The sequence below is a fragment of the Taeniopygia guttata genome, chromosome 1A (genome assembly GCF_048771995.1).
Source record: "Taeniopygia guttata chromosome 1A, bTaeGut7.mat, whole genome shotgun sequence".
In the NCBI taxonomy this organism is placed as follows: Eukaryota; Metazoa; Chordata; class Aves; order Passeriformes; family Estrildidae; genus Taeniopygia; species Taeniopygia guttata.
This window is the reverse complement of record NC_133025.1, coordinates 71,285,330-71,310,313: the sequence shown is the minus strand read 5'-3', so window position 1 is coordinate 71,310,313 and position 24,984 is coordinate 71,285,330. Positions and strand designations below refer to the sequence as shown.

The 24,984-nt window shown below is 41.6% G+C and overlaps 1 protein-coding gene across 7 annotated transcripts in view; it reads right to left on the bottom strand.

Annotated features, from left to right (window-relative positions):
- Nucleotides 1-24,984, bottom strand: part of LOC115493495 (potassium voltage-gated channel subfamily KQT member 1-like) — a 315,875-nt gene that overhangs the window by 136,317 nt on the left and 154,574 nt on the right. For 5 of the 7 annotated variants that reach the window (XM_072923925.1, XM_072923924.1, XM_072923926.1 and 2 more), the window contains one exon: nt 13,822-17,379. The exons of the other annotated variants lie outside the window; for them this stretch is intronic. In XM_072923925.1, the coding sequence (XP_072780026.1) occupies nt 17,236-17,379 (144 nt within the window). In that variant the 3' untranslated portion in view covers nt 13,822-17,235. Of the gene's footprint in view, nt 1-13,821; nt 17,380-24,984 lie in introns of those variants that run through there. 7 annotated transcript variants of the gene reach the window in all.

The window sequence follows — 24,984 nt, the reverse complement described above, 5'->3', positions numbered from 1 at the left end:
AGAGATCATTTGAACACTCCCTGCAACCTTCATGGCCCTTGCTAAGTTCCTGACCTTTATCTTCACACTATAAAGTTTGCTAACCAAAGGCATCTTGTTTCTCTCTCTAGGTATTTTAATAAAGTAGGCACATATTAGTTTCCCTGTCAGGTGATGTCAGAACCAAGAAAGTGTGACAAGGAAAAAGTGTCTCTTTTACTCAGAAATTCAGATCTTTTTTAGTGCTACCAATTTTCAAAGGTAAAAATAGCAAGCACACATCACTGTTTTTCAAAATAAAGCATGACTGAAACACATTTTTTTTTCCTCTCAGGACACCCTCTGTGACCAACTATATTCCTGAGAACATATTCTTTTGTACAAAATGGATAAAATCACAGTATTTGAAGTGGTTATTTGGTGAAAACTCATGCACTTGGGCTAGTATAAGAAAGAAAGCAATGAAAATGGGCGTTTGCATTTTCCTGATGGGGCCCCAAGACAATGGAAGGTTTAAGAGTTAGCAATCCAACTGTGACTAAACAATAGGTTTGTTAAGGAAGTTGACTAAAATTTAAGATAACTCCTCCAAAAGTCTCTTCAACAGGCAGATGTTTAGTGAATGGAAAACAGCCTGGCACAAAATAACCATGGAGGAAGTTATAGGCCAGGGAAGAAAAGGGTGAGAAGCACAAGGGTTTCCTGTAGGAGGGCAGAAAGCCCAGATCAGCCAAGGCACCTCAGAGAAGTCATCCTTAGATGCAAAAACCCATTGCCAGGAAGCAAGAGCACCGACAATGTTCTGCCAAGGAACTTCTGCAAAGCCAAGTGAAGAACCCATGCTAACAACCCAATGGACTTCAGGGAACTGCTGGCACAGCCCTGTCCTTGGTACCACTGGGCCAAAGAGTGAGGATTTTGAACTTCCAGCTGTGAGGACAAGGCAGCCAAGGAGCCACAAGAAGTAACACACCAAGGGAGATTTGTGAGGAGATAATTTCTTTGATTTTGATACCAACAGACCTCAGAATTTCTTGCCTGTTCCAAGGAGAAGAAATGACTTCCCAGGTAACAGATAATACATTGTCTATTTGAGAGACACCCCCTCCTGCCAGGTTCTGAGTCCCCACCTGCACCGATAAATCCTAATTTGACAATGAGGAACATAACGTGGCCCACGTGTGCTCAGCAGATCCATCGCTTCCAGTTTAGCATACGGAGTCCTGGGACCAGCAGGTGGCCAGGAAAGGGAGCTGTGTCGGCTCTGCACCACAGCGACTCACCTGCTCCTCAGCAGAACTGCCAGCACCTCTTTCTGCCTTCAGCCACATATTCTCAAAGATTTCTTTCCTGTGTCCCTTCTCTCTTTCATGATTATGAATGTTTGCAATGTTTTTCAATGCCTCTGCTCCATTTGGTTCTTCTTTTATGTACTCTCCAATGCTTTCCTTCTTCACCACCATCCACCCCTCATTTTCCCAGCTGCCATTCTGCTCTTCTAGACTCAATCTACCCCTGCTACTGTCAGCTCTGCAGATATTTTTCTCAGAGGACATTCAAAATACACGCAGCCCTTCTGAAAAAGTTACTTTCTCTTTTCATTTGGATCTTTTTCTGACATCTCTCTTTTTTATTCTTTTTTCTGGGGTGTTATGTTTAATCAATGCCAAGTGACTTCCATGATAAAAACATTCTCCCAACTTAGAATCTGAGTCATTTCAGGAGAAAAATGAAATAAAGAAGAATATATCTTGAGGTCCCCAAGACAGTTAGAGCAGACCGAGAGCTTATGCAGAAACCTTATTTTTGTGCTGTGTGGGCTTTGTTCCTCTTTAAACTCCATGGGACAAACTCCCTGATGTGGATGAAACAGAATATCTCATGATTGGCAGCTGAGAGCATCCTCTGCAAGGCTGCTCCACACCCACAGAAAGCCATCAAGTCACCTCTGAGAGGCAGCCCCACCAACATCTTGGATTTAGGTCAGTGTTTCCCAGCTATGGATCATGACCCCACATGGGCCGGGGTCAACACAGGGCTCAAACAGGTCACAGAGAGCTGGAGAAAGCTAAAGAAATATTTAAGCTTAAGAATTTGTATTCAGGTTTTTTTTTCCCAGTTGGTGGGGGGAAGGGAAGGAGTGGAGCTGAACACAAACAGATTATCCAAGGAGGCTGATTGCTTCAGAATCCTTACTCGAAATATTAGGAATTCTGAACTGGAGAGAAAGAAAGTGGTTCTGTGGCTCATGTGCTTTGTCCATGCACCTATTTTTTTTTTTTTTTAATGTAGTTTGAAACTAGCCAGAAGTCTGGAAATGTTTCTGTAACCTTAGTAGACAGTCTAGCAAACAAATACAAGAGACATCAGCATGAGCATCCTTGTAATAGTACCTGGCTTTCACCAGAAGAATTTGAAAGGGTTCTCAACAGTAAAAGCATTTATACTTCCTGTGGAGTAAAAGGAGGTTTTCATTATCCCCATTTTACAGAGAAGAACCTGGCTGGGTGACTTGCTCAATGTCATGCAAAAGTTCTGCAGCAGAGTTAAAAGGTGAGTCCAAAATCGAATTCTTAATTAAATTAATGCCCTTGTCACAGCACTACTCTGTGCTCAGATCACCACCCCACCCCCCAAATGCATTTTCAATCAAATGAATATCACCAGCACCTATGTAATTAGAACTTGTGCAATCACAGGAGCATTGCAACAGACCTCAGGGTCATGAAAGGTGTGAGAAGGATTAATCCAACAACTGGATTTTTTTCCATCTTACACAAATAACAAAGAGTCATAGACAGTGATTTGCCAATATGATTTCATCCCTAAGGGGAATAATTGCAAAATCTTGCCCACACTTGATTCTAAAGATTGAATTTGGTGGCTGCTCTTGTCTTTCAGGAGGAGGATGAGGGTCAAACAAACAACAACATCACACATCAGTGAAGATGATGAAGGTCTTCCCTGCGTGGGCCACCTGCAGCCCCTTGGCTGGTTACTGGAGCTTTTGACAACCTGGAAGAGACTGAAATGTGGGAGCTGCCCTTGTGTGGGACAATCTCAGAGCAGGGAAGCCAAGCTGGGCTTACGAGCAGCTCCAGCACTGCCTTTCTTGTGTGCACAACCCAGAGCAGGACATGCAGTGTGAGCCTTGTCCATGAGAGGAAAAAACTTCTTCCACAGTTTGCTGAAGCTCAGTGAACCGCTGTGGCAGCCAGACTGACCCACAAGGGATCAGCTCACCATGGCCACAACACCCTGGAGCAGGGACAACCAGCACCAGGAACCTGCACTGACGACATTTTACAAGTCAAGATACCTCCAGTTAGCTGATATTTGGCATTGGTCCATTAACCCAGCTGCTGGCACAATCCTGCTTTTTTTTTGTGTAGATAAGAACCCATTGCAGACTGATTTGTTAGCTGGGAAAGGATCATTTATTGCTTTCACATCATTGCTTCAGCTACCCTTGGATAACTGGCTATGCAATTTAGTGTCTGATAGCTTTCTGCTTGCAGTATTTTCTTCATATCTGCATTCTATATACTTTCCTACTTAATTTGTTCCCACCTCATTTACTTTAAAATATTTTTAAAAATGAAAACTTGTAGTAATTTTCTGTGTCATCTTCAGATGAAGTGAGGGAATCAATCTTACACAAATACCTCTGCGTGTAGATTCTTCCACTGTCTTCTCCCCTGAGTTTGGGAAGCTTATCTGTTTACAATCATCACCTCTGTTTCTGCAGGGGAAGGTTGGGAAGCCTGGGATTTCAGAAAAATATTTAAGCATGTGCTGAGTGGGGTGGAGTAGGAATGGATACATACTGGGAACATTTTGATTCCAGAGCTCATAGAAAACTGCTAATAGGATGATGAAAGCTTGATTTCACAGATTTGTTACAATCCACCAGCCTATTTTGCAAGGTTCCTTTGTGTATGACAATTACTACGTTCCATCAAAACACTCATAAAATTTTCACCTGCTAGAAGCAAAACCACTTTTCGTAGACAAATACAATGATGGCGATGTTTAAAAATCTCTGCATAGAGACACTCTGGACTCCCTTGGTGTCTGAGGTCCCTCACCCTTGTAGGCGTGACCCAGGCTGTATTGAAGGCATGTGCCCTTCTGGAAAATAGCCTGAGGTGTCCGGAGGCATCTGAAATGGCACTACAAACTGTTGTCTCCATGGCAACCAAATCCCCCATATACATATATATATACATATATATATATATATATATATATATATATAACAGAATGAAAAATATTATGGCTCTTAATTTCATTGCTGTAGGTACTTGTGTGCCTGTACATTTATAAACAACATTAAGGCACTGCACAGCAGCCGCAACTTGAATAAAAATAATGGCAAAGTCAAGGAGGCTTGCCTGGCAAGAGAGAAACTCATAGGACCACTTAACTGTTCATTTTCCAAGATCTGGATGTTTTTAAATGTGAAAGTTTGTTTAGAATGTGTAATATCAAGAGCTAGGAGTTTGAAAAAGACGTAATGTTAAAGTTTGAGCTAATTGTTTGTTCTGGAAAGTGCTAGTAACACATATATATAATCACAGATATGATATATTTTTATGTATACATAACATATATTTCAATATGGCAGCAGAATCAGCTGGGTTGCACTCCTCTTCTGGACAGGGGGAGGATGGCTAAGCATAAGCTCAGAGTTTCTGTTAAATATCATACCAAGGTAGTCAAGACAGGGAAAATATAGTACAGGAATAGAGAGGCAGCAGAGACTAAAAGTAACAATTTCAGCTCATGCCACTATCTCTCCTCTGTGACTAAGTAGGAAATTGTCTTTATTTTCCTTCATCTGAAAGGAAAGGGCAGCTCAACTATCTTTGCTGGAGTCTAAACAGGATCTAAGAAGAGGAGTGGTCAATTCTCCAGCTGGGCTGGTTGTTTTCTCTTGTATTCCCTCAGTACCTGATCCAGGAATTGGGCCAAGGAACAGGACCCTGATGGAGTCCTAGCCCCAGTGAAACCAAGACAAAAGCCTTTTAAGGTGGAAGTATCAGAGGTAATCTCAAGTTGTTTGAACAATGGAAAGGACTCCAAAATCAAGAATGTCCTGAAGTGTAAGGCTTCCTGCAGCTGTAAATGGAAGGAATAAAGAGCAGATATACCACTCATCAGAATATGATTGGTTTTTTTAAAGTTTTGACAGCCTTCTTTCTGCAAAAAGCAGAGCGAACACAATTATAAACACAGAAAAGAAAGGTCTTCCAAACTATTCTAGCCAAAACCACATTTTTAAAATGCATTACAATGGGTGTTAGTCTCAATCAACAATTAACTGAATCTAGGCAATAAATAAATACTGATAACTTTAATTTTAGATCTGTGATAGAACTCATGGAAGGAAAATAAATATGTCTGGAGCTAATTAATGCTCAAAAATTAACAAACACGGGAAAGATAAACAGAATGAGATAATTTCAAGAACTATGAGGAGCTAAATTGTTGTGTATTCCCTAGGCAGGGTTGAAAACAGTGACTAATCTAAATCAGTTTTCCTGGGAATACCAAGTTTCTTGACGGGCATATCAACCACATATTGCACAAACATCCCTGATCCCTAATTTCAAGGAATTCAATGCCAGGTATGGTGATTTAGAACCCTTCAGCTCCCCCACGTCAGCAGAATTCTCATAAACACTGGCATGCCCAAGATATTGATTGTGTGATTTCATAGAAAACCACGATTATCCCTGTGCTTCCAATCCATAAACAAGAGTTAATATAAATGGCACAATTTCATGCAGGGTTTTTATCTGAAGCAGCTGCCAGCTGTGCCTTTACTCACACCAGCACATCTATCAACAACTCCAAGCCTTTTCAAACACAAGACTTGAACTACAGAAAACACAACTATTTGAAACCTAAAATTATCTCTGTCTTTGCAGCTGTGTCCGTGGGTTGGTGTGAGCCAGTGCTGTGGAGTACTCCCTGGTGGGGCATCGTGGTGACAGCACAGCTGCCAAAGGCACTGGCCACGTCAGGTACTTCTTGTCGCCAGCGTGTCTCTGTCAGCACTGAGCTTGGCTCTGCTGAACAACATTCAATTGTCACCTCGCCTCTGCTCATCCCCAGGACAGGAGCTGAGACATACAGGCAGCATTTGTCCACAGTTATTCATGCCATCTCTGCCAAGGACAGCATCCAGAAGTCACCAGCCTCAGGAAAGTCTGCCCCTGACTCCAGGGACTCTTTGGTTGGTCTGTAGTCACTCCCTGCTGGGTCCTGCTTCTGGAATTGCCAACAAGGATGCTATGTGTGAAGGTGATTCCTACATCCTGCTGCACACACAGGCACAACTGGAACCCCAGTGAGGCTGTGACTGATTAATAATTCCTTGCAGGCAGACAACTCCAGATCTTGCTTTTCCTCAGTCTGAATTTGACAGCTATAAGGTGCTGGTGCCTGAAAGTTTGTCCATTCATTTTCAAACACTCCAAAGGTGCATTCTGCTCTCCTCACCCCCTTGCTTTTCCTCTGACCGTGTGACCCATGGTTACAGTTACTTTCTACGTGGAGACAAGCCCAATTACTGCAGATTGCTGTAATGTTCAAACTGGCTCCATGGTGAATTCTTGAAGCTGCTCATAAAAAATGCTAAGCCAAGCAATAAAATCTTGTTTGATTCAAGTAAGCTAAAAGTAAGCTCAAAACACAGAGAATGGAGATTCCCCTCTCTCCTCCATAAAACTGTTCCAGTCCTTGTGCTATCAAGGCAGATATAGAGAACATATTTCACTCCCAATGTCTTTACTCCATTAGGGTTTTTTTTTCTCTCATGGAGAAAGCACAAGTGTACCTTCAATACCACTGAAATATGCCATGTGGCAATAGAAGAAACTGGTTTATGATCCTGTCTCAGCACACCTGTATCTTCCTAAAAATGTTCCACAGACCTTGTAATAGAGTGAGAATTTTTTTTTTTTTTAATGGAAAAGCCTAATGATAAAAATAAAACCAAAAAGCTTTTGCTTTTATAATTAAAAAAAGGAAATTAATTTTCTAACAGTCAACCTGTCAAATTTATGGATGACGAAACCAGAGAAAGGATCTACCACAGAAAGACAATTAACTGCTTAATTGTTGACAAACATCAACAGCAGTTAATACAAAAATATCTATTCTTGTAAAGAAAAGGCAATAAAACACAGGACCTGGCTGTCCATTAAAACTAATTCATAAGTTGTTCTTCAGACCTTGTATGTGTCTTTTTTTCATGTCTGTTAGAATCTTAGAAAGGAATTTGTTGTAAAGTTTCAGACAATTAAAGCAACAAAGCCTTAGTGTCAGCTATGGCTGTGGGATAATTGTGCAGGTAGTCCATGATCTGCCTTATTTTTGCCAGGGCAGAACTGGCATGTAACAGTAGAGGGGACTGGGTTAGCACTGGGGAAAACCTGAAAGTTCTACAGTACTTAAAAGCCTCCTTGGATTTTTCTATTTTCTCTTGCACGTCTAAAGCCATAGCTGGTGTAAATCGTCTCCTCAGGGGGAAGAGCAAGTATCACGTTGTACTTTAGCCTCGTCTAGAGTCAAACTCTTGCAGCAGAAAAAAAAATCAAAGCATGTTTGGCAACTCATTCTGCCACGGAGCTCCAGTTTATTAAGTCAACTGGTCTTGCTGTGCCTTGGCTTCCCCTTTGAAATATGCAGAGGGTATTATACATATTATTACAAATTAACTCCAGGAGTAAAACCAGGAACAGCATATTTGTTTTTGACACTACCTAACTACAGGCAAGAGAAGCAGGTGAGACTTGTATAAATCATCAGGAACAGTGACTAGAAATGGGCCTTGGAAAGGGCTTTCTTCCTCAGGCAGAACTGCCATTTGCATGGCAGTTTTGTCTTGACTGCTTTTCTTTGGGGTTTCACATAGCTGGGCTGTTGCATTCCTGGTCCTGGCTCTTTTCCACAGAAGAAACAGTTGCTCATGCATAATTTGCAAGAGTACATTGTGGTTTGGTATTCCTGTCTACCAGGGACAGTGTTTGGCAAGAAAAAGCTCCAGAGGTGAGGCTCCCTGGACTGTGTGAGTATGCACACATGTGCCCAAAGGAGAAGGGGCTTCAGAAAATGTCAGGTCTTGGGAGTAGCTTCTGGAAAGATTTCCAGGACTTGGAATCTGTCATGATTAAAACCAGTTGTTCACTTTCTTATCTTCTGTCAAACTTGAGAAGTGTAATGACAGCTCTTAAAGATCACACTCTCCAAGGATTGGGAATGCTCAGATTGGCACGTGAGCCAGAGAGAGCGAGGGAGATAAAAGAAAACCAGGGGTGAAAGTTCCCTTTCTGCGTGTCACAGAAATATGGGCATGCTTGTCTTTGCCTCCCCACTAATGATATAAAAACGTATCATCTCCAAATGTTTTTGGCTTTAGAGTGAAAATCTAAAAGGCATCTGTTGGTATTGATATCACAAACACTGCTCTGTGCTCCAAAATGAACTCTTTTGGCTCGTTCTGTGAAATGTCAGCTTGGCAAATAGGAGATCTCTGTTGTGGCAGCCTCTGCTTGTCATATGTGTACACGCACCACACGCACACAAACAAATCTTTTTAGGGATGGCCTCCCTCCGAAGCAGGGTCTTTGGGAGGGTTACCACTGCACCATATGTAGGACTTTGATTTATAGTTTTATTTTTCACAGCATGACACACATTGTTGGTGAGCTGCGGCTGTGATAAAATCGTGGAGGTGTAAAGTTTCACTGGCTGGATGGTGAGGAGCAGGCAGGGAGGGTGTAATGCGAGTCAAGAGCTGCTCTCCAAATGAATGAACTTGTATTGTGGATCTGGTTACAGCCGGCACACTGCCTTAATCCATCAACAGCAAGTTCACTTACAAACCAGCCTTTGTTTTTAATCCATGAGCCTTTGGGGATTCACTATAATCAAATGGCCAATCACAGGAACACATAAGAGGGAAAAAAAAGGATTGCTACAGTGAAGTTTACTCTCAGCCACAAACTCTCTCTCAAACCCCCCCAGGTAATGCAGATAACAGTGTAATGCACAGCATCAAGCTCACAGGCATTAAAGCTCCTCCAGGTTGGAAGTTAAGGCATGGCAAACCAGATCTCATTACTTTCTGGGGGTGTTTCTCTGAGGCTGGGGCAGGCTTTGACTTCAAACCATGTGTGCTCGCAGCACAGACACAGCCTGGTGATGGAAGACAGCCATGGGGATTGTGAGTGCTGCAGCTCACTTGGAGTTTTCTCTTGTTCTGGATGAATGAAAAGAACATCCTGAATCTTGCAAACAAAATGTGTCAAGCTAAAATAACATATGTTCCTTGGCAAAGGCCTGACATTAAGCCTTGGGGTGTGTCTATGTAAATATAAACAAATGCTTTTCTATAAAAATGTGTGCGTGTGTGTTTTATTCTTTCTCTGCTTATCATAAAACATAAACAAAGATCAACCTTTAGGCTACTTTTTCCTGCAGGAGACTAAGCCAAACATCTACTGCTGCCCAACAGCCCACATTAGGATGTCAGACACATCCACGAGGATGACAACAGGGACAGACCACAGTTCCTACGTCAGCACGGTAATATTTGGGTTTCTACTCCAAAGTAATGGGTTACCTGGGCCACCCTGCCAAGCTCCTGTCCCCACAGTCCCCCAGGATGGACCCAGAAGTTGAGGATGACTTGGTGCCATATGGCTGAGCTCCCCAATGTGTGTGTGCACTGGGGGGGCACAGGGTGGCAGGGGAAGGTGGCAGGACACGCAGGCCATGCCATTAAAGGAGTGACAGATGGCGATGAAAGTGCCATAAAACCGCAGTCACTGACAGCTCAGGGCCAGCGCTGCAGCAGCTGCTGAGGTATCACGTTGTAAACAGCCCCCCGCCAGGGCACCCCCTTACAGCACCTGGCACAGGAGCTGTCACCTCTCACAAATCTGCCCTGTGCCCCCACAGACACACCCCCAGGGCTCCCTCACCCACGGGGTGAAAGGTGGGTGAAAGAGATGGCGGCGAGGGGCTTGTGGTGGGACTGACTGGGAGAAACCAGAGAATGAGAACATTGCTAGGGACACAAACACAAAGCCCCCCACGCCACAGCTTGGTGCCACCAAGCAGCCACCGCACGTTTCACATTTCTGGGCACTTGTCCCCAGGCTGGCCTCCCAGCCCTGCAGGTTTCATACTCAGTGGGCAGCTGCTTCCTAGACAAGCCCTCATCGCTAAGCTGCTCAGCTACTGTGAGCTCCCAGCCTCCTCTAGAGACTTCCATCAGACCATGCAACCTCTCTTTAGGTCTCATTCCCATCATGGCAAAGAAAGAAATGTTCAGAATCTCCTTTACATGTAAACTCTGGATGACCAGAAATCTGGGAACAAGCTCTCTGTTCTCAGGGAACTCATTTCACACCTTAAGGAAGGTGAGACACCACAGACTCTTCTCAGGAAAGGCAATACTGGAGAAAAATGCTCATGGGAGTTCAGCTCAAATGCCTTTTTAAAATATTTTTTCCCCTTTTATATGTATATTTACACACACACACACACAAACACTCTACCATAGTGCTGCCTGCTGGACCAAACACAGATCATGGGAGCACTGCAGGACTATTTCTTCTCACTTTGAGTGCGCTGCGGCTGTTAGTTTAATTAAGAGAACATCCCAGCCTCCCAACTGCATAACTTGAAGAATCTTACTGCATGATTTGCTTTATTTTCAGTCCAGAGAGGATGCAGGAGGGTCCCTATTGTCACTTACAGCCTGAAGAGCCTGTGGCAGGTGCTCCTGGCTAACCCGGTTTGAGCTCTGCCAAGGACAGATACCCAGAGGGTTTCTGCTTTCCTCTCTGCACTGGGAAAGGAACAGGGAGACTCCTCACTGTGGAAATACTCTACAACAAACAGCACAGTCTGCTGGAAAAATTTAACTGGATCACTTGTCATATGAAAAACTCTGTTCTCACCCAAATGAAAACTTAAAAATGTGCTGACTTCAAAAGAAATTGCAGGATATTACATTTTTCAATTTTTTTTAGGGAGTTGTTTTTTACAGTCTGGGTTTTGATTTGTCATCTTTTTTATTCTTTCATGACATAATAGGAATAATTTACTAATACCAAGCCATTAAAATAGTTCTATAAGTTTGTTTTAAGGCTTTTTTTTCTGAAGTAGGCTTTAGTATATAATGTCGAGGAAAACATCTTGTATCCTTTTCTTGACTCATTTTATGTAACAAATAGGCTTGACATGTAGCTCAAAGTACAGCTTTGGGGTGGGGGGAACCTATCAGGTGCTGTCCACTAATACATTTTAATGCAAAATTTTATTTTGCTCTGCTCTCTCCTTCCTATTCTGCTCCTTACCTGTGCTGGGAGTCCTGAAAAATCCTTTCACCCTGGTGTGCCCTTCCTTTCCATACATTTACCTCATCTGGACTCTGTATAAATTTCATTTTCAGCAGTTTATTCCAGCTTCCCTTTGGAGTGAACTCTACATGGCAAGCCTGGAGTTATTTTCCATTTGCACCAGAAGCAATTTAGTCATGGCAAAGCCCTGTCCAAGGAAATGTCTTTTTTAGCAGCACCACTGAGCTGCTGCAACTGTCCATGTGGCTGTTCCTTAGAAAGCATCCGCTCTTTGGCCTTACTCATTTACAGCTGCTTCGAGTGTTGTGGGTCAGGCTGCCCAAAGACACACCCATGGTCTCCTCACCACAGAGCCTCCTGAAAGCCATTTGATTTTGAGTGCCTTCTCTTCTATTTCTGTATCTTTCTTTGGATCAAGGTTTTCAAATTTGCCAGTAATAAGGACCACTATTTTTTCTTTGTATGGGTGTGGACTTCTGTGTAAAACATTTAAGTCTTCTGACTAAGTACTTGCTACTCACCACTAGCTTCTGTGGCTAAGTCATCCATGGAGCTGCAGATCACAAGCTGGAAACCACTGTTCTGTGGTACTTCGGTTCCTAAATCTATACTCAGTTATGAAAATGGTACTTCTCTGGGAAAATACAGATAACCAGGCTGCAAAGTTACAAAATACTCCATACTTTCAGTATCTGTATTCCTGAATCAGTGTCAGTACAAGAATCTGTTTCATTGAAAATAAACATAAGAAAAAGCTCTTCTGGATGCTGAGAAATGTTTCCAAAATGAACTCTGCACACTTCAATACCAGAAAACTTTGTAGAAAGCAGAGTAATTCCCCTTCCCTTTCCCCTCATCCTGCCTCCTATAAGTGTGTTCATTTTCATCCACATTTCTGGAGCAGTTTAGGCTTCATAACAGCAAAGGAGGAATGAAAAAAGAAGTTTGGGCATCACCACCACCATTAGGATATTGGCAATAGTCTGTCAGCTACTGAAAAATAAGACTGAAGCTCCCTGGTGGCAGTGCAGGCAGAGTCCCCAAGGACTCCCATCCATGCCCCTGGAGATGCTGGCAGCTGATCTGCTGGACAGCAGCTCTGTGGGGAAGGACCTGGGGGTCCTGGTGTTTGTCAATCCATGTCCAGTCAATGGATGAACATACAGTACAAAATCAAATCACATAAAAATCCAGTAACACAAGAAATAAATTCATCAGAAAGAGCCCAAATCTCTAAAGGAAATTTGTAAATTCATTTGTAAACCCAAGCCTCTAGTAACATATTCATGTATCCTTTAAGATACCAAATCAGTCTTCAGTGTTACTCTGCCAGGTGTGTAGATCCATGGAATCACAAGATGGGAGGGCTGTTCATCCATTGACTGGACATGGATTGACAAACTAGGTTAAGAAAATACACAAATATTTGACATCATGGTTAAGTATCATCACCAAGCCTAACAGAAAGCTGGTAATTACACACACCTCTGTTTCCTTGTGCATAGAAAACCAAGCTCACCTTGACAAAGAGCTAATATTTTGCTAAGGTAAGAAAGTTGAAATCAGGTAGTGTTGCTTTATTACCTTATTATTAATAAACATGGACTGCTAGAATGTTTTAGCAGTGATCTAGCCCAGCAATCCATTACTCAATCAATTACAGCAATCCATACAGTCCCTGTCTGTAAACTCAGGCCCTTAAATGGCTGAACTATTCTTAGCCTTATGTAGTGAATACATAGGAATGTTCATAGACAGAATATTAAGGACAGAAGATGGCCCTAACAGTGCTTGGCAAAGGGACATGGGATTTAAGGAAAGTTTCCTTTGATGCTGTTGACTCCTAACTACTGCTTTCTGATGCTGCCCCAACATACAAAATTAGCATTAAACTTGCATTCCAGACAAATTACAGGGAATAAAAAGGAAGAGTGATTTCAGTTAAAGCCTATGGAACTAGATCCAAGCCCAGGACCTAGCCAGGTTTAAAACCAGGCTGGATCTCTTCAGCTGGAAATTCCCTGACTGAGAAACTCTCCAGGTACTTCCTAAACAGTATCCTTCCCCTCCAATTTCATTACAAGCAACGCAACATACCTGGTCCAAGTGCTGCTTGTGGCTGGCATGATTACCACTGGATGCCACAAAAGATGCTTTAGATCTGCAGACATATTGTATTGAAATATGACTTGGGGGTTTCTCCTTTCAAACATGCTCAGTGAACACAGGAGTCCTCTAAAACCCTGCTGTACAGTTGTGCTTGTTTGTTATCTCCAAAGAAAGAGAAAAGATTAGCCAACCAAAATAAATACACTATTTAAGGAAAAGAAAAGGGAGGGGAGGGATGACTTCTACAGCTGTCCTAAAAAACGATTCCATATATTTATATTGCCTAACAGCCATGAGAAGGGAGTGAACTGCAATTGCCCATGAGTGGGCAATTTGAGTGTATTTTTTTGAGGATGGATGGCAGGTATTTATACAGTGTTGTAGAGCTTTGTGACTACCAGACTGCATATCTCTAAAAGAGTATTATTTTTTTTTTCATACTGAGAATGAGTTTTTCTTGAATTGGCTTGTAAACAACTGTGATTCTCACTGCAGTCAATTAAGCAATGCCTTTTGCAAGGCAGAGATGAAGGATGGTTGGGCCTGTGAGGCAGGTACTTGACCCATTCTTTGGAAGCTTTCTGGGCTGGGACAGAGCTGCTAAAATAGCGCCACAAAAACGTGTGATACTTGGAGGGCAGAATCTCAGGAGTCCCCTCCCAAACAAACCTAACCTGCCAAGCAAAAGCACCTCATGCAGCGGAAGAGAGAGAGAGGGAAGGCTCCTTTCTGTCCTGGGATCAGGTGTAGGAACCAGCAGCCACCACTGCTGGCAGGTGGAACTGGGGGTCTTCAGCAGCCACGGCAAACTGGGATTTTTTTACAGCTCCCCATCCCCAGAGCAGCACGTCGGGGCTGGTTTGGGAGTGACACAGAGGGGATGCTGCCACCTACTGCAATCAGCACTTTTAGCACTTGAGTTTCTCGACTGGCCTCTCAGTCACAGTCTAAAGATACTGCAGCATCGGTATGGTATTAATCAGATTAAACTCTAAACAGATTAGGTCTTTCTCCTTCCTAATTATTTTCAAAAATTGAAAACGGCATTGTAAAAAACTCCATCAATCCAACCCTCAGAACCCCAAAACAAGCAATAGTCTATCATCAAACTGTACTATTATAAAGCTATTAATTTTAGAAGTGAAATCTTGTTGTAAGGGTGCATTTAAGCCCAGGTATACTTTTAAGCTAGATCTCCTCTGGTTCTACTTACACAACAGAAAAAATGCAAAATTATTTTAGTGGGAGCGAGTTCACTCTGCTATTTTCTTCCAGACTAACTTATTTAGTGTTGGACCAATAGCCTTGAACTACAAATTCGATATTAATTACTCCAGGAACTGGAGATGGCTTTAAAAATCTTGACTAAAAAAGATGAGGTTAGATTTTAATAGCTCTCTTTCGTTTTCTGTTTATGGACACAACTCTTTCATGGTGATAAAACAAATCCCTGTCCTCCATATCAATGAACATGCATAATAATGCCAGCCCGGAGAACAGCACTTTCTCTTTTCAGCGGGTGGAAGAAGGACCCCAATGTCCTTTTTCCAGATACTGATTATTGCTGCTGTGCTGCTACCCAGCTATGGAGATTCACTCCACTGGCAGCTGCTTATCAGCAAGGACTGAAGTGGCTCCTACATTTCCCTTAACTCCTAACTGGAATAGTGAGTGCCTGCAAACCCCAGTGGGGAGGCTGGCTCAGAATGCTTTGGGAACACAGCGACATAACACTCACACTATGGGCTCTACACCAAATTTACCCCAAGTATTAATCAAAGCCATAAATAACAACAATAAACCACAGAAACTCAGAAGTCATCTCAGGCACCTTCCACAGCAGATCTGACCTACTCTGGATGCTGTTTCTGCTGACCCACCAGTAATTATTTGCTGCAGAGGCAACGCAGCATGTCAGGCTGTGAGAGATTTTGTCTTTTCTGGCATCCAGCTGTTTGCATTGGCTGTTGTTGAAGTTCGGGAGATAATACAGGTGTTCTGTGTTGCTAGAGCTTACTGTGCTGCAGAGAAATCTGGGCAAGGATGGAGTGAGGATTTGTCTGTCTTGGTGACTAAGAACAAGTGGTCTTGGAGAAGGAGGGAGAAAAAGGTCAAACAGGCTACTTTTTGGTCCACCTCAGACTTAATGGAGGCCTACTGAATCAGGTTCCCCCTCACTAAAAAGAGTGGACAATATAGAAATAGAGATCTCTGTTAGCTGCTTTGTGGGGTTATATCTCATTTTTGCAGGTCAGTTGGATGACTCATTCTCCTGCTCCTAAAGTGGACATCTGACCACATCCCCCAAGCTATGAATATGTTTGCAGGCATATGTTTGGCAAGTTACCACTCATGCCTAGCTCACAACCTAGAGCCATCCTCAATCTACAGACTGAGGCAAACTGAGGTGCTGACCAACTGACCATTGCTTCATCTCTTCAGGTGAAGCAATTTGTCAAAAGGTGGGGAAGAGCCTCAGCCAGGACACAGGTCACAGGGCCTTCCTGATCTGAGCAGAATGTTTGGATAACCAACCAGAGCAGTCAGGCTAGTTCCTGCTGAACACCAGTTCAGGTAAGTGCTATCTATCTGTGCTATCAAGGAAGAAACACAAGGTAATTCTGCGTGTCTATTTTTATAAAAATGCTCTACAAATATCATGAGCAAATAAACAGCTGCCTCTGAACTATTTACAGTGCTGTTAACCAGCTTTTAGACTTCAAAATTGATCACCAGAGTCAACAGAGGGTTGAACAAACATATCCATGGTTGAGTATTTGTATTTGAGATTAGGTACACATATACAAGTGTGAATGCGTGTGTTCAGCCAAACTATTGAGGAACTGAGCCTAGACCATAAATGGCATTTTGGTCAAAAAGCAATCAAATTATTCATGCATCCAACTCATACTTGTCCTTATCTCCTTGCAACCCAACTGAACACTTATTTGGAACCCTTGCCAATACTTTATATTAAAGTTTGGACCTGATCTTTTCTTTAATGAGTTGCTTTTGGTTTTCTCATTTTGAATTCTTTCTCCTCTACCAATGCCTAAAGCCTCAGTACCCTTTGAAAGGAGTAGTTCAATAGTAAAGGTTCCCTCCACACCCCTGGGAAAACAAGAGAACAGCCAGAGCACATTCTTGCTGGAGCTTCACTCAGGAGTGCAGCACCAGGAAAAAAATTCAGAGAGGCCCATTTCTATTTCAGGCTTAATTTTTCCCAAATAAGAAAGTGCAAATAAATTCAACCCCACAAGTGCTCCAGGGTCTGAATCTGTGCCTCTGCAGCAATGGTATGTAAGCAGGGAGATGTACTCAGATGGGTGGATACTACAACTATTCAACAACTATACAACAGGAGGGACCTAGATAAACAACAGAGCCGGAAATATCCCAGTGGTAAACTCAAATGAAGGCAAACAGTTTGGCTTTTTCCAAAAGGTGTTTATCATGTTTAATGGTCTTTTTTACCCAAACCTTCAGGGGGCTATGACTACTTGAGATCTGCTCTTTTCACAGTGCATCAGTGAACTGAAATACCCATAAATTATTGCAGTATATCAGCTTTACAAGTCTCTCCCCTTAGGTATTTAATAAAAACTCTGAAAACAAATCTGTCCAAATGTGGGATAATTACACACAAAGCAGCATCTTTGGGGAAAAAAAAACCAAAACCAAAAACAAACAAACAAACAACAACAAAAAACCAATAAATTGTATTACACAGTTATGGAACATTGCACTGGAGAGGGAACATCTGCCCTTAGGGAAAAGCATGACTCCAAGCAGTTAGAGGCTCCACCAGGCTAATCCAGGTTCCCAAATCTGGACTGCAGGGAGGAGCTACTTGGGGGCAGAGTGCAGGTTTTAGGTGCTGGTGGGGGAGCTCATAGTGCCTGAGTCCATCCTATTAAAAAAAAAAAAAAAAAAATTAAAAGTGCCCCATTTTCTACTAGTCTAATATCTTTTGTCAGCATTAAATCTTCATGGGATGAAAAAGGAGATTAAACCAAACATAATTCTTCTGCTCTGTGTATGAGATTGGAGGTATAGGGGTTTGTGTCCTGAATAACAAGCTACTTGACTACAGGCTGGTTTTTAACAATGCCACATTTTTATATTAAAAAAAAAAAAAAATCCCAAGCTGCATGCACTGTGGCTACACACCCTGTTTCACTCTGGGTCTGTTTTAACAGGGTTTTAAAGCCATTTCACCTGAGTGCCTGCTGATTACCATGCTGAGTTTTTAAAACCAATCCTTTGAATTCACTTCCTTTCTGTGTCCCCAGTGCCCATTCACCTATAGAAATATAGAGACAAACAAGGCCACAGGTGCTGAAAATTGGGCCTTTCCTGCTGTGTTGACCTTGGGGATTTGTTGAGGGGGTGAGGGCAGAAGGAAAGAGAAAGAAGAAATACACACTTTGCAATAAGATTCTGCTAAAATCCTACCTTCCTTTTCTCATGAAGTTAAAAAAAAAAAGCCTTCTAGCTGGCAACAAACACAAACATTGAATTATCAGAAGGTGAAATGGGGGCAGGACCATTTCTTGTGCATCAAGTAAGGGCCAGGCTCTCACTCAAAGACCTCACAGTTGATTTAAAATTCAGACACCACAAATGGGAGAAAAGATGACCAAGATTAACAATGTGGATTTGACGTGCAGAAAGCATAAGCTGCATGTTAGGGGTGATCTTTCTCATCTGGAAACTGAACTTATTTCTACTGAGCAGCAGCTCAGTGCCTTAACTGGATGCCTCTGAAAGGGAAGTGCTTCTCCTCATGCTCACGCAGATTTAACCTGAGATTAGAGAGGTGGTTTTTTTTGGTGCTAATGCCTTTTGGAAGTCAAATTGCTTCTGGTCAGACTGGCCTGGAGGTCAGGGTCCTGCTTGGTTAGGCATTGTGTGTTCATCTCAGCTCAGAGCTGACCTGCAAAGAGCAACCTGCTCCCCTAGAGCCTGCTCTGAATTTCACTGTCCTGTTTGCACGGGTCCTTCAGGAGTCTTACAACACAGGGATACCTCTTATGTGATTGCTTAGGAATATCAATGGGGGCTCACTTATTTTGTTGGAAAGTGGGTGCCAAAACAAAAAACCCTCTGAGAAACCTGATCTGCAAGTCTTGATCCAAAGCACTTTGAAGCATTTTTGTTGCCCAACATGACCAAGAGGGTCTGGAGATCAGCTTGTGCAAGCTTTGCCTATGGCTGAGTTTTGGTAGGCAGGGATGGCCAGGTCATGACTATGATGAGCTCAGCTCTTGAGTCACAGGCAGAGGATTCTCACTGGTTGCTACTTGATATTAAATTTTATCAGTGATAGGAGAGATTCAAAGTGTGGCCCTGCATTTTATGGAGTTTTTTTCCTCTCTCAGCACTGTATTTCTCTACCATGATAATTCACATAGCCTTGTGCCTGATGCTTTACTCTCCTGCCTGTGTCTGCAGCACAGCCATTCCACAGAAACACTTGTCTGTGCCTTTGCCATCAATAAATGCCACCAAAAACTCTAGGTGACAAACTCAGGTAACACAGCCAAGGACAACTGGCCCAGCAGAGGAGAGGCTTCAAGCAGGTTGAACTCTCTCCTGATAACATAGAGACCTCCCTCTCTAGGGGATATAGATAGATTTTATCTGTAATTTTTATGTTACTGTACAGCCACAGATAACCATCTGTGAGAAATTTTAATTTCCATCAATTTCCTTTTTCTGACATATGGCTTCGAATAGAGGTCCTGGAATTTTAAGACTGATGGTGTCAATATGCCATAGTTGGTGTTAATTACTATTTTCTGCCTTCTCTGGCTTAGACACACTCACCTATTACCCGTTGTGCGTAAAAAACAATAAAATATACACAAGTTGTAAGAGTTCCCCTCCACTCCTTGTGCTCACTTTGATGAGCTAAGCAAAAAACACAGTTTGCTTTGTCTGAGTTAGGAATTTAGGTTGTTAATAAACCTCAGGTATGAAAATTAAGCAAGTCTTTTCTGCAATATAGACAGGACTTGATTTTAAGTCCCAAAATGAAATTAATCTTAGTCATTTTTCATGCAAACTCAGCTTTCTGTATTTCTCGTTTTCATTTGTTCTATTTTCCGCCTTGGAATTATTACTGTAAGTGAAAAAGCATGTCAAAGCCCCCAGTTATTACAGAAAAGCACACTGGAACTCTCATTCTAGAATCTATCACTTCATAAAACTGTACATTATAGGAGTGGCCATTCTGGGCCAAACATGTGCTCCATGTAACCCAGTATCCTGTCTTGCACCATGATTAATAGGGAAAAGTGGAGAAGAAGATAAAAAATTATCTTTTCCCCTGCTGTTCTCTCCCACTTTCTAGTAATCAGTGGCTTACAGACACAAAATGTGTTGTAATAACAGGGATATAATGCTTCAAATAAATAAAAATTAAATTACTGTTCACTTACAATAAGTTATTTGATCTGATTTTATCACAGTATCTGCTTTTAAAATTTTCATTTAATTTTTAGAAGCAAACGTGTATCTTTATGTCAGCTCCACAGAATGAAGCTGGAAATATTCCACTCAAATTGGAAGAAAGAGGGTTTAGCCAGAAAAGAAATTTTAACTGAAGAAATTACCAACTCTGGCAAGGTGAAGGGAACTGTGAATTTTCTCACATCCTGTCCTATAGAAGCTACCTGGAAGCGAGATTTTTAAATTTTTTTTTTCTTTTCCCCCCTCTGCATTGATTCACATTCTTTCTTTATCCTCCTTCCTTTTTACTCCTTGTAGTTTTTTATTCCCACTGCCTCTTTTCTCAGTTACATCTTAGGAGAATGGAAATAAACACCCAGTTTAAAACTGCAAACCTATAGGTACACATTTATTAGAAAACTTGCAGGGATTCCCCACACCTCAAGCCCTTTTTAAACAAACACATCTATTTAGACAGTTTGTTTCTCTATCAATCTGTGAAAAATTAATACAGCTTTGTGTCACTTTGGTTATGGAAACAGCCCTGTAAAAATACCTTATGGTCCACTGAGGCCTGCCCTTGTAACCCCAATAAATACAAATCACCCTAGAACTTATCATGGTAAGTTCAAATATGTAGCTAATGTAATCTCAAAAATCCTTCACAAAAAGAAAACAAACGAGCTTCTTTTAAACCCCTGACTTGCTGCTCTTGACTTCAGCTATTTGTTCAATATTTCAGCAACACTAAACAAATGTGCCGGAAATACTTATCATTTCTGAGTCACCCTCTTGATATCCCACACTCCAGACTCTTCAAATTAGGGACTATCTTAAAAAGATGAATGTGATTCATTCTCTTTGTTTCTTTTGTTTCAGTATTGTCTTCAGCATATCCCTGGAGAGTCTCCTATTATCAAGCTGCCTAATTCTGGCTAATCTTTCTGGATAATTAATTTCCCATCTCCCTGCGACAGGCTGCTTTGGCTGTTCTGTTCTGTACCTTTTCTAACTCTGAAACATTAGTATTATTCATGGCAGACGAGAGTATCTTTAATACCCAGCTTATGCCCCACATTAAGGTAGATTTTTCTGTTATTTATATTCTGTACAAAACTATCAATGAAGTTCAAACTATTTGTGTTGCAGCAGAGCATTACCCACATCTCCTCTGTAATATAGGGCAATTAATTTGCACTCCATTGTTTATTTACACATGTATATTTCAGACAACCAGAATCTGCCCTCATTCCTCGTGACATGTAATAAAATACAAAGCAAAATGCTTGTTCTCTGAACACACACTACATAAAGGTGCTCTGGGTGCTATGGATATCATAGGGAATGTGACCAGACAATGGTGGCATTTTATTATTTAGCAACAGTATTTCACTAATGAGCATCTAGAACTACCTTCATGTCATGGGTCACAGGAGAAAGCACCTTGATTTCCACATTAAACTCTCATTTCAACCTAACTTCTCTTCCAGAGATACACAAGAGTTCAGTTCTGAGAGTGAGCAGCAACTTTTGTGCCTCTTTTTCTGAGACATCTGCATGACATCTAATTTTTTAGAAAATGTTTTTTCCTGTCAAGGAGTTCTGACATAGAAATGTCAAAATTGAAAGTGGCAAAAGTAAAATAATTTCTTTTGAGTAATTTCAGTCTTCACGGCTCCTGTGTCTTCTTGAAGTGGAAAGAATGGGAAAGAAAACCAGTGCTGTACATGGTATTTTCAGGGACATGACCCTGGCTTTTGACATATCCTTTTTCTTTTTAAATTCAGATCTTAGAGTGGATTTGTAACAGTGGAAGTCAAACAACAGCAGCAAAAGCAAGCTACACCTTGCTCTTTCCCAAGGAACAACTGAGTCTGCCTCTCTTTTATCTTTTCCCTTACAACTCTGCAACTTTGGATTTGTGTCAGTGAGACAAATTCACACAAATGCAGCAACATTTGTATGAAAAATCGGTGTGCTTATTTTTCCTTCATTTCTAGCATTGCACTAGGACCACAAATGGCAGAAAACCAGCTTTGAAATGTGCCTGATGATTTGTTCTGTGAGGGCTTCTACTCTCATCCTAAAGAATGGGAGCAGTGCCAGATGATTGAGCTAATAAATGCCAATTTTAGAAAGGACTATTTGGGATGAACTCATATGTAAACAGTTCTAAAAGCTGAGAGTAAGTCGGAGGAGTGGCTACATATATATAAATAAATCTCTGTTAACTTTTATTCAGAGGCATTGGACAAGTGGAAGATCAGAGTTCACTGCAATGCCATGAAGGAACTACAAGTGGCAAGTTTCGCTCTCAGAGGTTTTTGGGATTATTTCCAGGCCACCCAAGTGCCACCCAGCTGTTTGCACACCTCCACTGTGTTACCTGTGCAAAAATCACACCCATGCTGACCTTCAATATGAGAAAAGGCTGTGCCAAAGGCTGAGGCAGGGACTGATGAGGTTGCATAATTTTGCTTTTGGCTGCTCTTGGAGCTGTCCTGTGAGGAGCTCTTTAGGCTTTGATGCAGCCCAGACTCCCATCCTTAATATGTTAAATACATTGTCCACTTTGGATTGTTCACTTAGCTGCAGCAAATGCCTTCTGTTTTTTCTTGTCTGGGTGCAATTAAAATTGCAGGATATTTGGCAGACAAGCTGAGACTTTTCCACCACTCTCAGTATCCCTTTGCAGTATTGTGAAGAATGATCAATCAAATAGCTCAGTCTCACCTATAAACAATGCATTTTAACTGTCCTGTCAGGTTTGTTTGAGGCAGTTAACACCCAGACTCATGCAGAGAGCTGTCCTGCTCTTTGTGCCAGCCTGCACTTCCATTCACAAAGGAAAATTGGGGGAGCCTGAATGAATTTATCAGTGAGCTAAAGACAGCATATGATAACAAATAAAACCAACCTATAAAAAGAAGAAATGGCCACTCAAGAATAGGAAAACTCCTACATTGCTCTTATAGGCCTTCACATGCATGTCTTAATGATGTTTTAATCTCATTATATTTCTTATGCCTGGTACATCCCCAGGTATGCAGAGGAATACCTGAGAACAGCAAACACTCAGCCTTTGTGCAAAGTAACTCTAATTATTAAGAGCTGATACTGCTGATTATATTCCAGGGAGTTTCTTGAACAGTGATTTTTTAAAAACCCTCTTTGCATTCACTTCATTTATAGATCCAAGAGCACCTACCTGGCGTAAACATGTCCTGGGCACAGAAAATAAATGGACAAATAAATAAAGAAGGAAAAATTCATTTGTGCAGAGGCCAGAATAACTATATGCTTCATAACAATATCAATTCTGAAAGCATTTAAGAAGTTTGTTTTCCCAGTAAGTTCACACTCAGCTTTCTGTACACTTATATTTCTGACCTTGTGCAAAAGAAGACCTTAATTATATAATTATATTATATAAATACAATTTATATTTTACCAATATCATCCAGAGTGGATAATACTTTAAAAAAAATTATATGCTGTAACTTGCACTACTTTTCCTCACCTTATTTCTATCTTCTGGTTTTCAGGATGAAATTTGAAAGATAGCTTTGCCCTGCCAGGTTTTGTTTGACACGTCTACATCTTAGTCAAAAAATACTGGAACCCATTTTCTGTTGGCACTGAATTGCAGCTGCATTATTCAGTGTAGTTCCTGTCCTGTTCTTTTCTCAGTATCCATTTCTTTGCTCACAACTTGGCTTGTGCTGTTTCAATTAAATTAGAAGCACTTTTAGTTTGTCTGAAACAAACCCTCTGGTGCTATAAAGCAGCATGTCTGTGTATGACAACAAGCACAGGAGGGGCTCTACTGTTTGACAGTTTATTCTAATGTAACAATCCCCAGTAGATTACAGAATTGGATTCAGCCTAAAGCACTGTTATGCATTTTATGAAAAGTTGATCTAAAAAAATATGAAATTGGCAATTTTGAGGAAATAAAAAGTTGTCTGGACAATTTAACTGCATAAACGTTCATTCTAAAAGTTGCAAATCATTAATTCAGTGTCTTTTTATAGATACCCATCCTGGTGAGCTTGTCCCAGAATACTTTTGTGTCTGTGTGCATTTGCACTTTCAACACATTGTTTTGGTTCTCTGCATACCCCTCTCTGTGTTTGTCTTCTGAAAACTACCTGAGCCAAACCACCAAGAAATTAAGAGCAGGTTTTTACCCCCCCTACATTTTCTGGAAACCGTAATTTTAGCCCTTGTATATGTGAACTTATGTGAGCCAGAACTACACCTGTACTTCAGCAAGAAATGAAATCATATATTTTTGTCTGCCTGAGAAAGTACAATTCACCAACACAGCTCAGACAGAAAATCCTTCACAGGGAGTGCACAGGTCTTATGTTATCTGCCAAGTAACACACACATCTGAGGAAACCCCAAGAAGAACTAGCTTTCACTCTTGAAACCTGAGGACTTATTTCAGTTTTGTAAAAAACAGATCTTCATGTGCATTTGTTCATTTGTTAAAATCAAATCCCTCATGATATGGCTACAACACCTGAGCACCAAGACAAAGACCCTTCCCCAGCTTCTTCTTCCATGATGCACTTTCAGTATGTGCTGCTTTCTTCCTTCTTGAGAGCTCCTTTGTCTCTGACATCACCTTATTTACTTATTTATTTCTTACAGCAGGGCACCTCTGATAATTTTCCATGCAGATGATTTGTGTGACCCGGACCCACTGGTCACAGCAGCAGAGAGCACACACACAGACCACAAGGAGGATCCACTTCTGAGGAAGAATCCCAAGGTACACTTATCCCAAGGTACTTTTTATAGTATCCCCTATATACAGGGATAAATATTCTGACCCTGCAAAGCTTTTCCTCTGACAAGTGGCTCCCAAGCCTGTGAGAACTTCACATGGCCACAGCAGGAGGCTACAGGTGTGGGGTTGCTGCCAGTCCAAGTCCATCCTGAGGTCCTCAGCAGGGACAGGGCGAAGCAGCTCTATTTCCAGGTCCCATTGTGGAAGCACCTCAGATGTTCCTGTGTTTGTGACCATGTTTACAGCCCGGTGGAAGTGTATCTG